Source organism: Mesocricetus auratus, unplaced genomic scaffold, assembly GCF_017639785.1.
Source record: "Mesocricetus auratus isolate SY011 unplaced genomic scaffold, BCM_Maur_2.0 Super-Scaffold_100011, whole genome shotgun sequence".
NCBI lineage: Eukaryota > Metazoa > Chordata > Mammalia > Rodentia > Cricetidae > Mesocricetus > Mesocricetus auratus.
The window spans coordinates 79,273,573-79,287,498 of NW_024429195.1; the positions used below are offsets into that span (position 1 = coordinate 79,273,573).

The 13,926-nt window shown below is 44.0% G+C and overlaps 1 protein-coding gene across 3 annotated transcripts in view; it reads left to right on the forward strand.

Moving 5' to 3' along the window:
• Positions 1 to 13,926, forward strand: part of Dram1 (DNA damage regulated autophagy modulator 1) — a 63,687-nt gene that overhangs the window by 23,416 nt on the left and 26,345 nt on the right. For all 3 annotated transcript variants that reach the window (XR_005880542.1, XR_005880543.1, XM_005067975.4), the window contains exons 5-6: positions 9,244 to 9,302; positions 13,484 to 13,576. Coding sequence is in view for 1 of the 3 variants with exons in the window: in XM_005067975.4 (XP_005068032.1) it covers positions 9,244 to 9,302; positions 13,484 to 13,576 (152 nt within the window). In the remaining 2 variants the exon portion in view is untranslated. The remainder of the gene's footprint in view (positions 1 to 9,243; positions 9,303 to 13,483; positions 13,577 to 13,926) is intronic.

Sequence of the window (13,926 nt, forward strand, 5' to 3'; positions counted from 1 at the left end):
AGGCTGGCCTGCAACTCAGAGATCCACTCCACACCCCCATCCCTACCCCCGCCTCTGCCTCCCCAGTGCTGGAACTAAAATCCTGTGCCACCATGCCGGGCCGTGAGGCCTGTCATTTCATATCAGGTTTCTTAATTTCTCCTGTTTATTGGCTCATCTTGCCTCAGCTTCTAAAACGTCCAAACACTTCACAGAAGCCAGGCGTGGTGGTAATATTTCAAACCTGACTCAGAGAGAGACAGAGACAGACAGAGAGAGAGAGAGAGAGAGAGAGAGAGAGAGAGAGAGAGAGAGAGAGAGAGAGAGAGAGAGAGAGAGAGAGAGAGAGAGAGAGAGAGAGAGAGAGAGAGAGAGAGAGAGAGAGAGAGAGAGAGAGAGAGAGAGAGAGAGAGAGAGAGAGAGAGAGAGAGAGAGAGAGAGAGAGAGAGAGGAGAGGAGAGGAGAGAGGAAGGAAGAAAGAGAAAGAAGAGAGGGGGTAAGGGAGGGAAAGGAGGAAACAAGGGCCGTGGTAGCACATGCCTGTATTTCCAGAACTCAGGAGGCAGAGACAGTTCAAGGCCAGCCTGGTCTAAGGAGTGAGTTCCAGGTCAGCTAGAGCTACATAGTGAGACTGTCTCACAAACAAACAAACAAACAAACAAACAAACAATAAGAAAGGGAGAGAAAGGAAGAGAGAAGAAAGAAGAGAGAAGGAAACGTCAAGAGGCTTTTGAGACGTGTGACCTCTGAGACATCTGGTCTCTTCAGCCTGTTAGTGACACTTTGCCCTCCAGGCATGGTGGTTTCCTGTTCTCTGCTTCTCCTGTGTTCATTTCCTGGGGCTGTTTTAGAGCTGGGCTACTTACTGGTCCATCACGTAACTGACTTTCTGCATGCTTGACATGTGGCTAGATCTTTTTTTTTTTTAATGTTTTTTTATTTAGGTTAGAAACAATCTTGTTTCACATGTCAATCCTAGCTCCCTCTCCCTCCCCTCCTCCCCCGCCCTCCCACCAGGTCCCCCACACCCCCCCAATCTCCACTCCAATCCCCAGGGAGGATGAGGCTCTCCATGGTGGATCTCCAGAGTCTGTCATTTCATCCAGGGCAGGACCTAGGCGCTCCCCCAAGAGTTCCGTCCCCATAGATTACCCAAGCCTCATCACTGACACCCACATTCAGGGGGTCTGGGTCAGTCCCATGCTTTCCACACAGCCATCAATCTGAGCTCCCCCTTGTTCAGGTCAACTGTTTCTGTGGGTTAAACCAGCCCAGTCTTAACTCCTTTGCCCATCAGTTCTCTCCTTCTGACACTGGATTCCAGGAGTTCAGTTCAGTGTTTGTCTGTGGGTATCTGCCTCTGCTTTCATCAGTTGCTGGATGAAGGTTCTGTTTCCTAGACTCTCTGGCAGTGGGATTGTATGCTGGCACTCCCCTAATTCAAATCCATATATGAGAGAGTACATACCATGTTTGTCATTTTGTGACTGGGTTACCTTACTCAGGATGGTTTCTTCTAGTGCCATTCATTTGCCTACAAATTTCAAGATTCCATTGTTTTTTTCCGCAGAATAGTACTCCATTGTGTAAATGGACCACATTTTCTCTATCCACTTTTCAGTTGAGGGACATCTAGGTTGCTTCCAGGTTCTGGCTATTACAAATTATGCTGCTATGGAACAGATGTCCTTGTATGAATGTGCGTCTTTTGGGTATATGCCTAAGAGTGGAATTGTTGGGTCTTGTGGTAGACCGATTGCCGTTTTTCTGAGGAATCTCCATACTGATTTCCATAGTGGCTGTATAAGTTGGCACTCCCACCAGCATGGAACGAGTATTCCCCTTTCTCCACATCCTCTCCAGCATAAACTGTTGTTGGGAGTTTTTGATTTTAGCCATTCAGAGAGGACTAAGATGTTATCTCAGAGTTGTTTTGATTTGCTTTTCCAGGATGGCTAGGGATATTGAGCACTTCTCAAGTGTCTCTCAGACATTTTAGACTCCTCTACTTAGAATTCTCTATTTAGTTCTGTACCCCACTTTTTAATAGGGTCCTTTGGTGTTTTGGAGACTTGCTTCTTGAGTTCTTTGTAAATTTTGGAGATCAGCCCTCTGTCTGATGTGGGGTTAGTGAATATCTTTTTCCATTCTGTGGGTTGCCTTTTTGTCTTGCTGACTATGTCCTTTCCCTTACAGATGTGTCTCAGTTTCAGGAGGTCCCATTTATTAATTGTCGATCTTAGTGTCTGTGCTACTGGAGTTATGTTTAGGAAGCAGTCTCCTGTACCAATTAGTTCAAAGGTGCCTCCCACTTTCTCTTCTAAGTGTTTCAGTGTGGCTGGATTTATGTTGAGGTCTTTGATCCATTTGGACTTAAGTTTTATGCATGGTGATAGACATGTATCTATCCGCATTCTTCTACATGCCAGTCTCCAGTTATGCCAGCACCATTTGTTGAGGATGCTTTTTTTCCCCATTGTATAAATTTAGCTTCTTTGTCGAAAATCAGATGTTCATACACATGTGGGTTAATATCAGGGTGTTCAATTCCATTCCATTGGTCTACCTGTCTATTTTTGTGCCAATACCAAGCTGTTTTCAAGACTACAGCTCTATAATAGAGCTTGAAGTCAGGGATAGTGATGCCTCTAGATGTTGCTTTGTTGAATAAGGATCTTATGTTTTTCCATACAAAGTTGATTATTGTTCTTTCAAGGTCTGTGAAGAATTTGTGCTGGGATTTTAATGAGGATTGCATTAAATCTGTATATTGCTTTTGGCAGGATGCCATTTTTACTACATTTATCCTACTTATCCAAGAGCATGGGAGATCTTTCCATTTTCTGGTGTCTTCTTTAATTTCTTTCTTTAAAGACTCAAAGTTCTTGCTATACAGGTCTTTCACCTATTTAGTTAGTGTTACCCTAAGGTATTTTATGTTGTCTGTGGCTATTGTAAAGGGTGATATTTCTCTGATTTGTCTCTCAGCCCTTTTATTGTCTGTATATAGTAAGGCTACTGATTTACTTGAGTTTATCTTGTATCCTGCCACTTTGCTGAAAGTATTTATCAGCTGCAGGAGTTCCCTGGTAGAGTTTTTTGGGTCACTTATGTAAACTATCATATCATCTACAAATAGAGAAAGTTTGACCTCTTCCTTTCCAATTTGTATGCCTTGATATCCTTTTGTTGTCTTGTTGCTCTAGCAAGAACAATATTGAAGAGGTATGGAGAGGGTGGACATCCTTGTCTTGTTCCTGATTTTAGCAGAATCATGTTGAGTTTCTGCCCATTTAGTTTGATGTTGGCTGTTGGTTTGCTGTAGATAGCTTTTATTATGTTGAGGTAAGTTCCTGTTATCCCAGATCTCTCCAAGACCTTTATCATGAAGGGGTGTTGGATTTTGTCAAAGGCTTTTTCTGCATCTAGTGAGATGATCATGTGATTTTTGTTTCTCAGCTTGTTTATATGGTGGATTACATTGATGGATTTTCGTATGTTGAACCATCCCTGCATCCCTGGGATGAAACCTACTTGGTCATGGTGAATGATTGTTTTGATGTGTTCTTGGATCTGATTTGCCAGTGTTTTATTGAGTATTTTTGCATCAATGTACATGAAGGATATTGGTCTGAAGTTCTCTTTCTATTTGTGTCTTTGTGTTGATTGGTTATCAAGTTTATCAAAGCCTCATAGAAAGAGTTTGGCAAAGACCCTTCTGCTTCTATTGCATGGAATACTTTGAGAAGAATTGGTATAAGCTGTTCTTTGAATTTGTGGTAGAATTCTGCACTGAGGCCATCTGGACCTGGGCTTTTTTTGGTTGGGAGACTTTTGATGACTGTTTCTATTTCCCTAGTGGTTATAGGTCTATTTAAATTGCTTATCTGTTCTTGATTTAATTTTGACAATGATATCTATCCAGAATATTGTCCATTTCCTTTGAATTTTCAAATTTTGTGGAGTACAGGTTTTCAAAGTATGACCTGATGATTCTCTGAATTTCCTCAGAGTATGTTGTTATGTCCCCCTTTTTGTTTCTGATTTTGTTAATTTGCATGTTCACCTCTGCCATTTGGTAAGTTTGGACAAAGGTTTGTCTATCTTGATTTTCTCAAAGAACCAACTCTTTGTTGCATTGATTCTTTGTATCATTTTTCTTAGTTTCAACTTTATTGATTTCAGACCTCAGTTTGATTATTTCCTGGCATCTGCTCCTCCTGGGTGATTTTGCTTCCTTGTGCTCTAGAGCTTTCAGCTGTGCTGTTAATGCTCTAGTGTAACTATTCTCCAGTTTCTTCATGAGGGCACTTAGAGGCATGAATTTCCCCCGTAGCACTGCTTTCAAAGTGTCCCATAGGTTTGGGTATGTTGTGTCTTCATTCTCATTGAATTCTAGGAAGTCTTTAATTTCTTTTTTTTATTTCTTCTTTGACCAAGGAATGGTGCAACTGTGCATTATTCAACTTCCATGAGTTTGTAGGGTTTCTGCAATTTGTGTTGTTGTTGAATTCTAATTTTAACGCATGTTGGTCTGATAAGGTGCATGGAGTTATTCCAATTTTTTTGTACCTGTTGAGGTTTGATGTGTTGCCAAGTATGTGGTTGATTTCTGAGAAGGTTCCATGTGGTGCTGAAAAGAAGGTATATTCTTTTTTATTTGGGTGGAATGTTCTATAGATGTCTCTTAACCCCAATTGGGTCATAACTTCTGTTAGTTCCTTTGCTTCTTTGTTAAGTTTCTGTCTGGTAGTCCTGTCTAGAGGTGAGAATGGGGTGTTGAAGTCTCCCGCTATAAGTGTGTGGGGCTTTATATGTGATTTGAGTTTTAGTAATGTTTCTTTTATAAACGTGGGTGCCTTTGTATTTGGGGCATAGATGTTGACAATTGAAACTTCATCTTGGTGGATTTCTCCTGTGATGAGTATGAAGTGCCCTCCTTCATTTCTTTTGATTGACTTTATTAGTAATATCTACTTTGTTAGATATTAGGATTGCTACCCCCACTTGTTTCTTGGATCCATTTGATTGGAAAATCTTTTCCCAACCCTTAACTCTGAGGTAATGTCTGTCTTTGAGGCTAAGGTGTGTTTCTTGTATGCAGCAGAAGGATGGGTTCTGTCTTGGAATCTGCTCTGTTTGCCTGGGTGAGTTAAGACCATTAATATTGAGGAATATTAATGACCATTGATTGCTCATTCTTGTTTGTTTTGGAATAGTTGATGGTGGTGGAATTTTATGTGGATTTCCACATCTTTTCTTTTGGCTGTTGGTAAGGTGGGATTATCTGTTGCCTATGTTTTGCTGGTTGTGTTAACTGCCTTGGTTTGGGGTTTTCCTTCCAGAACTTTCTGTAAGGCTGGGTTAGTGGATACGTATTATTTAAATCTGGTTTTGTCATGGAATATCTTGTTTTTCAATCTATAGTGATTGAAAGCTTTGCTGGGTATAGCAGTCCGGGTTGGCATCTATGGTCTCTTAGTGTTGTTAGAATATCTATCCAGGACCTTCTGGCTTTCAGAATTTCCATGGAGAAGTCAGGTGTGATTCTGATAGGTTTGCCTTTGTATGTTACCTGGCCTTTTTCCTTTGCTGCTCTTAATATTCTTTCTTTATTCTGTATGTTGGGGGTTTTTACTATTATGTGGCCAGGGGATTTCCTATTGAGGTCCACTCTATTTGGTGTTCTGTAAGCTTCTTTTACCTTCATTGGCGTGTCTTTCTTTAAGTTGGGAAAGTTTTCTTCTATGATTTTGTTGAATATGTTTTCTACCCCTTTGAGGTGGATTTCTTCACCTTCTTCTATACCTATTATTTTTAGGTTTGGTCTTTTCACAGTGTCCCATATTTCCTGGATATTTTGTGTTAGGGATTTGTTGAACTTAAGATTTTCTTTTGTTGATGTATCTATTTCCCCTAATGTATCTTCAACACTTGAGATTCTGTCTTCCATCTCTTGTATTCTGTTGGTTATGATTGTATCTGTAGTACCTGACCATTTGCCCAGCTTTTCTATTTCCAGCATTCCTTCAGACTTTGTTTTTTTAAATTGTCTCTATTTCAGCTTTCAGCCTTTGTACTGTTTGAATTGTTTCTTGTAATTTTTCTTTTGTCTTTTCCTCTCTTTCTTACATTTGTTGAAGTTTTTGGTTTGTCTTTTCTTCCATTTCTTGCATTTTTTTGCACTTTTTGGATTTTTTCTCTATTTCTTGCAATTCTTGCATTTTTGGATTGTTTTTTCCTCCATTTCTTGTATTTTTTGTTTTTTTCCATGTCTTTAAAGGATTTTCTCATGTCTTCTTTGAGGGCCTCTATGAAGTTGTTTTCAAGGTCTTTCCCATCTGCTTCCTCCGCAATGGACTGTTCAGGTCTTGCGGGTGTATATTCTCTAGTTTCTGCCGGTGTCATATTGGTTTTTCTGTTGGTGGGTGTGTTTTTGTATTGTTTCCTTCCCATCATTTCTTCCTGTGGGTGCAGAAGGAGTCTCTTCCTCCCCTGATGGGTATGTGACCACGGTTCCTTTCCAGTGGGTGGGAGCAGGTCCAATACCCTGGTGTCTTTCCCCCTTGTGTAGATGGAAGCCGTCTTAGTATTGGGACCTTAGCAAACTCTGGATATGCTGGACCCTCGCCTTGCCTGTCCCGTGGGTGGAGAATGGGACTTGGAAGCTGGAAGTCTCTGGGTGGGCTGAATCCCGTCAGGCTGTGATCCGGATCCACTGTGTGCAGTCCTCAGGTCTCCGGTGTTACTCATGGCTAGATCTTTCACAGATGTAAAATGCACACTCATGAGAAAAAAAGGAATGGAGTTTGAATGACATCATTAGTTCCCTGGCCTCCTTTTGATTTTTTTTTTTTTTTTTTGGTTTTTCGAGACAGGGTTTCTCTGTGGCTTTGGAGGCTGTCCTGGAACTCGCTCTGTAGACCAGGCTGGCCTCGAACTCACAGAGATATGCCTGCCTCTGCCTCCCGAGTGCTGGGATTAAAGGCGTGCGCCACCAACGCCCGGCCTTCCTTTTGATTTTTATGGTGGTTGTTTGTCTTTTTGTTTTGTTCTGTTTTGGTTGGGGGGCGGGGGGTGAGTGGACTTAACACTCACTTCAAACTTTTGATTTCTCTTATCCTAGCCTCCCAAGTATTGGGACTACTGATATGAGATCCTATGCCAGCTTACACTAATAACTATATTATTACACATTAAAATGACATCATCACCAATATTATTATTATTATTTTTTAAATGTGTGTGTGTGTGTGTGTGTGTGTGTGTGTGTGTGTACAGGGTGCCCCCTCAGAGGTCAGAAGAGGCATAGTGTCCTGGAGTTGTGATTTATAGGTAGTTGTTAGCTGCTCAATGTGTGTGCTAGGCACCTATCGCATGTCCTCTGGAGGAACAGCGTTCACCCTTAACAGTGAGCCGTCCATTCTCTTCCCTCACCATAGGTAGCAGAGAATATATGCTAACATTAAGTTATATGTCACGCGGTACTTATACGGCAGTACATACAGCAGCAGTATTACTGTAGTGATGGTATTTTAGTAAGTTGGGCTAAATGAGATACGCTGTTAAAATTAATTGCACTTATTCTTTTATTATCACCATCATCATTATTTATTACTATTATTTGGTTTCTCAAGACAGGGTTTCTCTCTATAACTGTTCTGACTGTTCTGGAACTTGCTCTGTAGACCAGGCTGGCATACCATGCTCTCCAGGCTTTGTCTCATGGCGCTTTAACATGTCTATGTGCCGAGGCTAAGTCTGCTTAACTGAACTCCTCATGTCCCCCAGACAGCATGGTCCCTAGCGCACTGCAGAGGGTAGGAAGAGTAAACGGACGGGAGAACTAACGGGCTCTGAGTCTAGTGGAAGCAGAAGTATGGTCATTAGATGATCAAGGAACATCTATGCTCTCGCTGCTTTTCTTCTGAGAAGTAAGGAACTGCTAAGCTTTGCAGAACATGAAGGGAGGGGCCAGGAAAGGACACGTGACTCTGAACTGTAGAGGCAGCACAAACTGTGACTTTGGCTTGGTATTTTGGGTTGGGTCCCCGTAGTTTAAAAAAAAAAAAAAAAACCTTTCTAGAGCTTTCTATTTCCCCACAGCATGTTTTCCCCTTTACCTTCAAAGTTCAACCCCGGCTTTTGTGAGGCGCTAGTGCCCAGGGAAGGTGGGGACCTCTGTGGCTACATCCTTAGTTTGGCCTGTAGGGGGCTTGCCCTTTACCCCCAAGCCTGACTTAAAGCAAGACTTGTTCGGCTCTATAATTCGGGGTCAGAGGAAGGGCCTCTGCTTCTATCTAACTGCCCATCAAAAGTCTGTTTCTAGAAGTCAGCAGTTTGAATTTGAAAATTAGCTTTTTTCTTTTTTGGATTTTCTTTATTTATGGTTTTTCGAGACAGAGTTTCTCTGTACTGTTTTGGAGGCTGTCCTGGAACTTGCTCTGTAGACTATGCTGGCCTTGAACTCACAGAGATCCGCCTGCCTCTGCCTCCTGAGTGCTGGGATTAAAGGTGTGTGCCACCAACGCCCGGCTGAAAATTAGCTTTTTTATTATTAGTATTTTATGTGTATGGGTGTTTTGCGTGCATGCATGTATGTCTTTGTACCAAGTTTATGTGGTGCCCCCAGAAGCCAGAAGAGGGCACCAGAGCCCCTGGATTGCTTATGCATATGCGTTCTGGAAATTGGAACCTGGAAGAATTGCCAGTGCTCTTAACCTCTGAGCCATCTTTCCAAGCCTCGTGGTAGTTTGTTTACGTATATGGAGTGTTCCTTTTTACAGAAGCTGTCTCCTTGGGAATGACAATTCAGAGAAAATATATTTTTATTCAGTAGCAGGAGTTCAAAAAAGGACACACTTCCTCCAACAAGGCCACACTCGTTAAACTATCGAGTTTTACTCCCTGGTGACGAAGCATTCAAATATGTTAATCCTATGGGGGCCATTTTTATTCAAACCACTCCAGCACCCAAAGTCTTGCTAAGGAATAACTGCATTTCCATGTTGTAATTTATCGATTTATGTATTTATTTTGTGGTACTGGGGACTGAACTTGAGGCCCTAGGCATGCCAAGCAAGTGTTCTGCAGCCCTGTTGGATAGCTACTGTGGTGACTGAGGGTCTGAGGTTACCACATGAAGGTGGTCTGATTTTAGAAACACTGTATCTAAGCCTGAGTCGCTACTGTGAATAGAATTGTCTGAATAGTGAAGGACCTGTCTTCTCCTGCTGGTTCCTTAACCTTCTCCTCTTTCATAAGTGATTGCCTGTGCTTCGCTAATTTCCATAACCAAGTTGGAGTGGAATCCAAAAGAAAAGGTAAGCACTTACCCTTGGAATACTTGCTGATCCTGGATCTGTGAGACCGTGGCTGGTGAATCCTAGGGAGGGTCACTGACCTTCCTTAGAATGGGTCAGGAAGCCGGGCATAGGTGGCGCACGCCTTTAATCCCAGCACTCGGGAGGCAGAGGCAGGTGGATCTCTGTAAGTTCGAGACCAGCCTGGACTACCAAGCGAGTTCCAGGACAGCCTCCAAAGCCACAGAGAACCCTGTCTCGAAAAACCAAAAAAAAAAAAAAAAAAAAGAATGGGTCAGGAAGTGTGGGGTCAGCGTGACATGAAACCAGCTTACTGTGTGTGTGATCATTAGCTCCAAAAGACAGCATGGGGGCAAATTCACTCACAGAGGCAATTGGCCATTATTTGCAGTTCATGAATCCAAGGGAGCTGCTGGTCTACAGACTGGAGTAAGCACCGCAGAGCTGCGCTGGGAAACTCTACTGGCAGAGACCAGTGTGCACCCTTGTGCGTGCACACATACAAGTGCACACACATGCACACACACATGTACACACACATGCACACACATGCATACACACGAGCACACAGGTGCACACATATGCGCACATGTACACACAGGTGCACACATATGCACACATGCACACACATGTACACATACACACACGCACACATACACTCTTGTGCGCGTGGGCACACACACAGGTCACACACACATACACATATACAAGTGCACACACACATATACACTCTCATGTGCGTGCGCACACACAGACATCATGCAATTGGGCAATGGCAGGAAAGTGGGGTTTGTGGTTGTTTTATTTCTTGTTTTCGTTTTCTTTTTTTTCTGAGACAGGGTTTCCCTGTAGAGCCCTGGCATTTCAGGTTTTCTTAAAAAGCAGAGAGTCTTCTTAATTACCTTGACTCCAGTACATTGGAATCTCTTGTTTCCAAGGAAACTCGTCAGTTTGGGGCTCCAACTGCTCCTTAGTATGTGTCAGTTTGCCCAGAATGAACAATGCTTGGGGGACAGGAGGATGATAGGAAGTACCGGGGACTTAGGGGGCAAACAGAGGAATGCTTTCAGTCAGAAACAGACAGGAAGATGCACAAGCCCATCTAAGGACCGGACTCTGCAGGGCCACCCCCAGACCGTTCTCATGAGCTAGTCCCTGCCATGGGCCGGGCTCTGTGGGGGAAGGCTAGGAGGAAGGGCGGCTGTGGGAAAGCAAGTCCCCAAAGGGGCCTGAGACCAGTGGGGCAGACAGTGCTGTCTTCTGCCACACATAGTGCTCTGAAAGTGAGCACGATTCTGAATTCAAGTCCAGCAGTGTGTTGTAGAATTGCAGACCACAGAAGCAATAGTGAGGGTCCCGAATTTGATGCTTTTCAGAGAGCAGTTGGGTTAGAAGCTACAGATAAGAGGTGAGAGGAAGGGCGTCGAGGCAACGGTGGGAGAGGGGATAGCATGATCAGAGCAAGAGTTTTCCACAAGATCAGAAGATTCGGGCATGCAGCGGAAGCTACAGGGACGCTGCTGGAGAAGAGATTGACCCAGCTAGGGTTTCAAAAGTGCTGCCTTTGAATAGCTGGTCATAAGGTCTGAGTGGTGGGGAGGGTAGTCTGGTGTTCCTTTCCTCTTGTCGAGGAAACTGAAAAGTCAGTAGAGCGACTCCAGATGTATTTTAATCTTTAGACACTAGGTGGCAGTGATCCATCACAAATGAAATGCAACCGCGTCCTCAGCTAGGCTCAACAAAGCATGCCCTTAAACCCTGGAAAAGCTGTTAGCTTCTTCCACTTCCTGTCTGAAAGTGCGAAAAGGAGGAAAGAAGGGTGGGTGGCTCTTGCTTGCGATTCCAGGGCTCTGAAGACTGAGGCAAGAAGGAGCATGACTTTAGCGCCAGCCTGGGCTACAAAGGGAGTCCTTGTAGAGCATAAAAATGGTGCTGGTTTTCTCTTTCCTTTGCCACCCAGATGCTGCCTTCTGCTTCCAGTATCAATGGCTGCAGTGAGAATCTTTAAGCCAGTGTCTGACTAGAGTAAGAGTTAGGCCCTGCCCTGAGCTTCCATGTAGTATGTTAGAGCTCTCTAGTGTGGCTTACCTGGTGAGGAGGGTGAGAATTATAACCATTGTCCTTCATGTAGCTTAGCCTGCATTTACATGTAAAGTGGAAAAATGGAACTCAGGTTCCTACCCTCTCAGGGTCATACTGCTCACCATTACAGTTTTGTTTAACACACACACACACACACACACACACACACACAGAGACAGAGAGGAGACAGAGGTCAGAGAACAACTCTCTAACTGAACTCAGGTCATTAGGCTTGGCCACAGTGCCTTTCACCCAGTCTGCCAGTCTTCCTGACTACTAACATTTTTTAAGTAAATATTTATGTGTGTGTGTTTTGCCTTCGCGTATGCATATGCACCTGCCTGGTGCTCCTCCTCGGAGGCAAAAGCGGCTTGGGGTCCCCCCTGCAGCTGGAGTTAGACCGTGTGGGTGCTGGGAACAAACCCAGTCATCCGCATGAGCAGTCAGTGCTCTTAATTGCTGAGCCGTCTCTGACCCCTTGCCCTCTGCTTTTGTAAACCATCTTCCTCGTGCAGGGCTGATGTGGGGTAGGCTATGGCTCCTGTTGCTGGCCCCCAACATCAGTGACCACTCTTCTTTGTCCCTAATCAGACTGGCCAGCATCTCCTCAGTCATGACCTCGGGTGAGATCCATGCACAGATGTGAACATCTGTAGAGATGTCTACCACAGTTTGATACACATCCCTTAAATCTCTCTGAATGCAAAGAAGGTCAAAGAAAAGAGCTGTTACCCCAGAACTGACATGTTTACCTGAAACCACAGGCCTCAAACTCAGTGTCTTCAGAGTTGGCATGTGAGTTGAGCAGAGTGCAGATTAGGGTAAAAAAAAAATGTAGAATTTAAGAGTGCTTTCAAGTGAATTTACAGCAGAAAAAAAAAGCACAGATGATAACACACACACATACACAGAGAGGAATGACACACACGCACACAGGGAGACACATGGAAGAGGAGACACACATGCACACACACAGGGAGAGACATGGAAGAGGAGACACACATACACATACACACTCACACACACACACACATAGAGAGACACATGGAAGAGGAGACACACATACACACACACACACTCACACACACAGGGAGAGACATGGGAGAGGAGACACACGCATACACATACACACTCACACACACACACACGCACACATAGAGAGACACATGGAAGAGGAGACACACATACACACACACTCACACACACAGGGAGAGACATGGGAGAGGAGACACACACACACACACTCACACGTACACACACGCACACAGGGAGAGACATGGGAAGGGAAAAATGCATACACACAGACAAACAGACGTGGCGGGAGACACACAGACCCAGAAATGGTGGAGTTCACAGTGGGGTGGAGGGAGGGAGAGAGACATGCCCATGCATGCATGTGTGAAGAGCTTTTTACTTCAGAAACAGCACTGGCATGTTTTCCCAAATGGAGTGAGTGGACTGGCAGTGTAGCTCAGTGGCAGAACACTTCTTTTGGCTTGTGCAGGGCCCTGGGTTCAATCCCCATCACTGAAAAATAAAGTAAAAATGAATAGAATCCAAAGAAATGGGATGAGTTGATCTTCAGTATCTCAACCATCTGCTAAGTGATTCCTCACCTCCAGACGCAGCTGAGTTCAGAGGCCCTGATTTGGGCATCCATTTCCTCCAAAGGGAGTGCCATGGGCTGGGTGTGTTTCTCTGGCATTTGCCCTGCAGCTGGATTTGCCTGATTGTGTTGAGCAGAACTGACACGGACGGGAACAGAGAGACACACCTAGAGGGAGGCTGGGCTGGGTTGTCTGGCCTGCTTGCACACACTTATTCTTGGGCGGTCCCCGCTAGTCTGTGGTCCTTGATCAGCCTTATCTTGAGGTTACGTACATCAGGTCTTCAGACAAGTGGGAGCTGTTTTCATTCCCTCCAGCCCTGGGCTCGTCCCTGATCTCTCTCTGCAAGACTGCATCCGGCCTTCCCTCGAGGTGACAGCAAGTGTTCATTGGGCAGCTTTTTTCTCTGGTGTTGATTTCCTTGTATTTCAGGCGATTACCTTTGGATGAGCCCTTTTAGGCTAAACTCCGTTTCTTTGTTGTTGCTGCTAGGATTATGTGTATCATGTTGTGAGCGCTATCTGTGAATGGACTGTGGCCTTTGGTTTTATTTTCTATTTCCTAACATTCATCCAAGATTTCCAGGTAAGGATCCATCAGTTCAAATTTTATATGAATCTGTGATGATCGGGATTAGCAAAAATTTAGAAAAGTTCTTGTATTTTTGAGAAACATTCTCTTTTACTCTTACAATGTGTGTGTGGGGGGGGGGCTGTGTTCCACACAACCTTATTAGCTTTTTCCCAAAGGAGGACACATTAGACACGTCCTAACTGGTCACTTAACCAGTGGAACTTCGTTATGTGCTATTTGATGCTCAAAGTCCTGGCTGTGTTCAGGCAGATCTCACTAGTCCCAAAGCCCTGAAAATATGACTGTCTAAAAACTTTGTTGTTGAAAATATTCCCAAGACCAAGAGAAGAGAAGAAGATCTT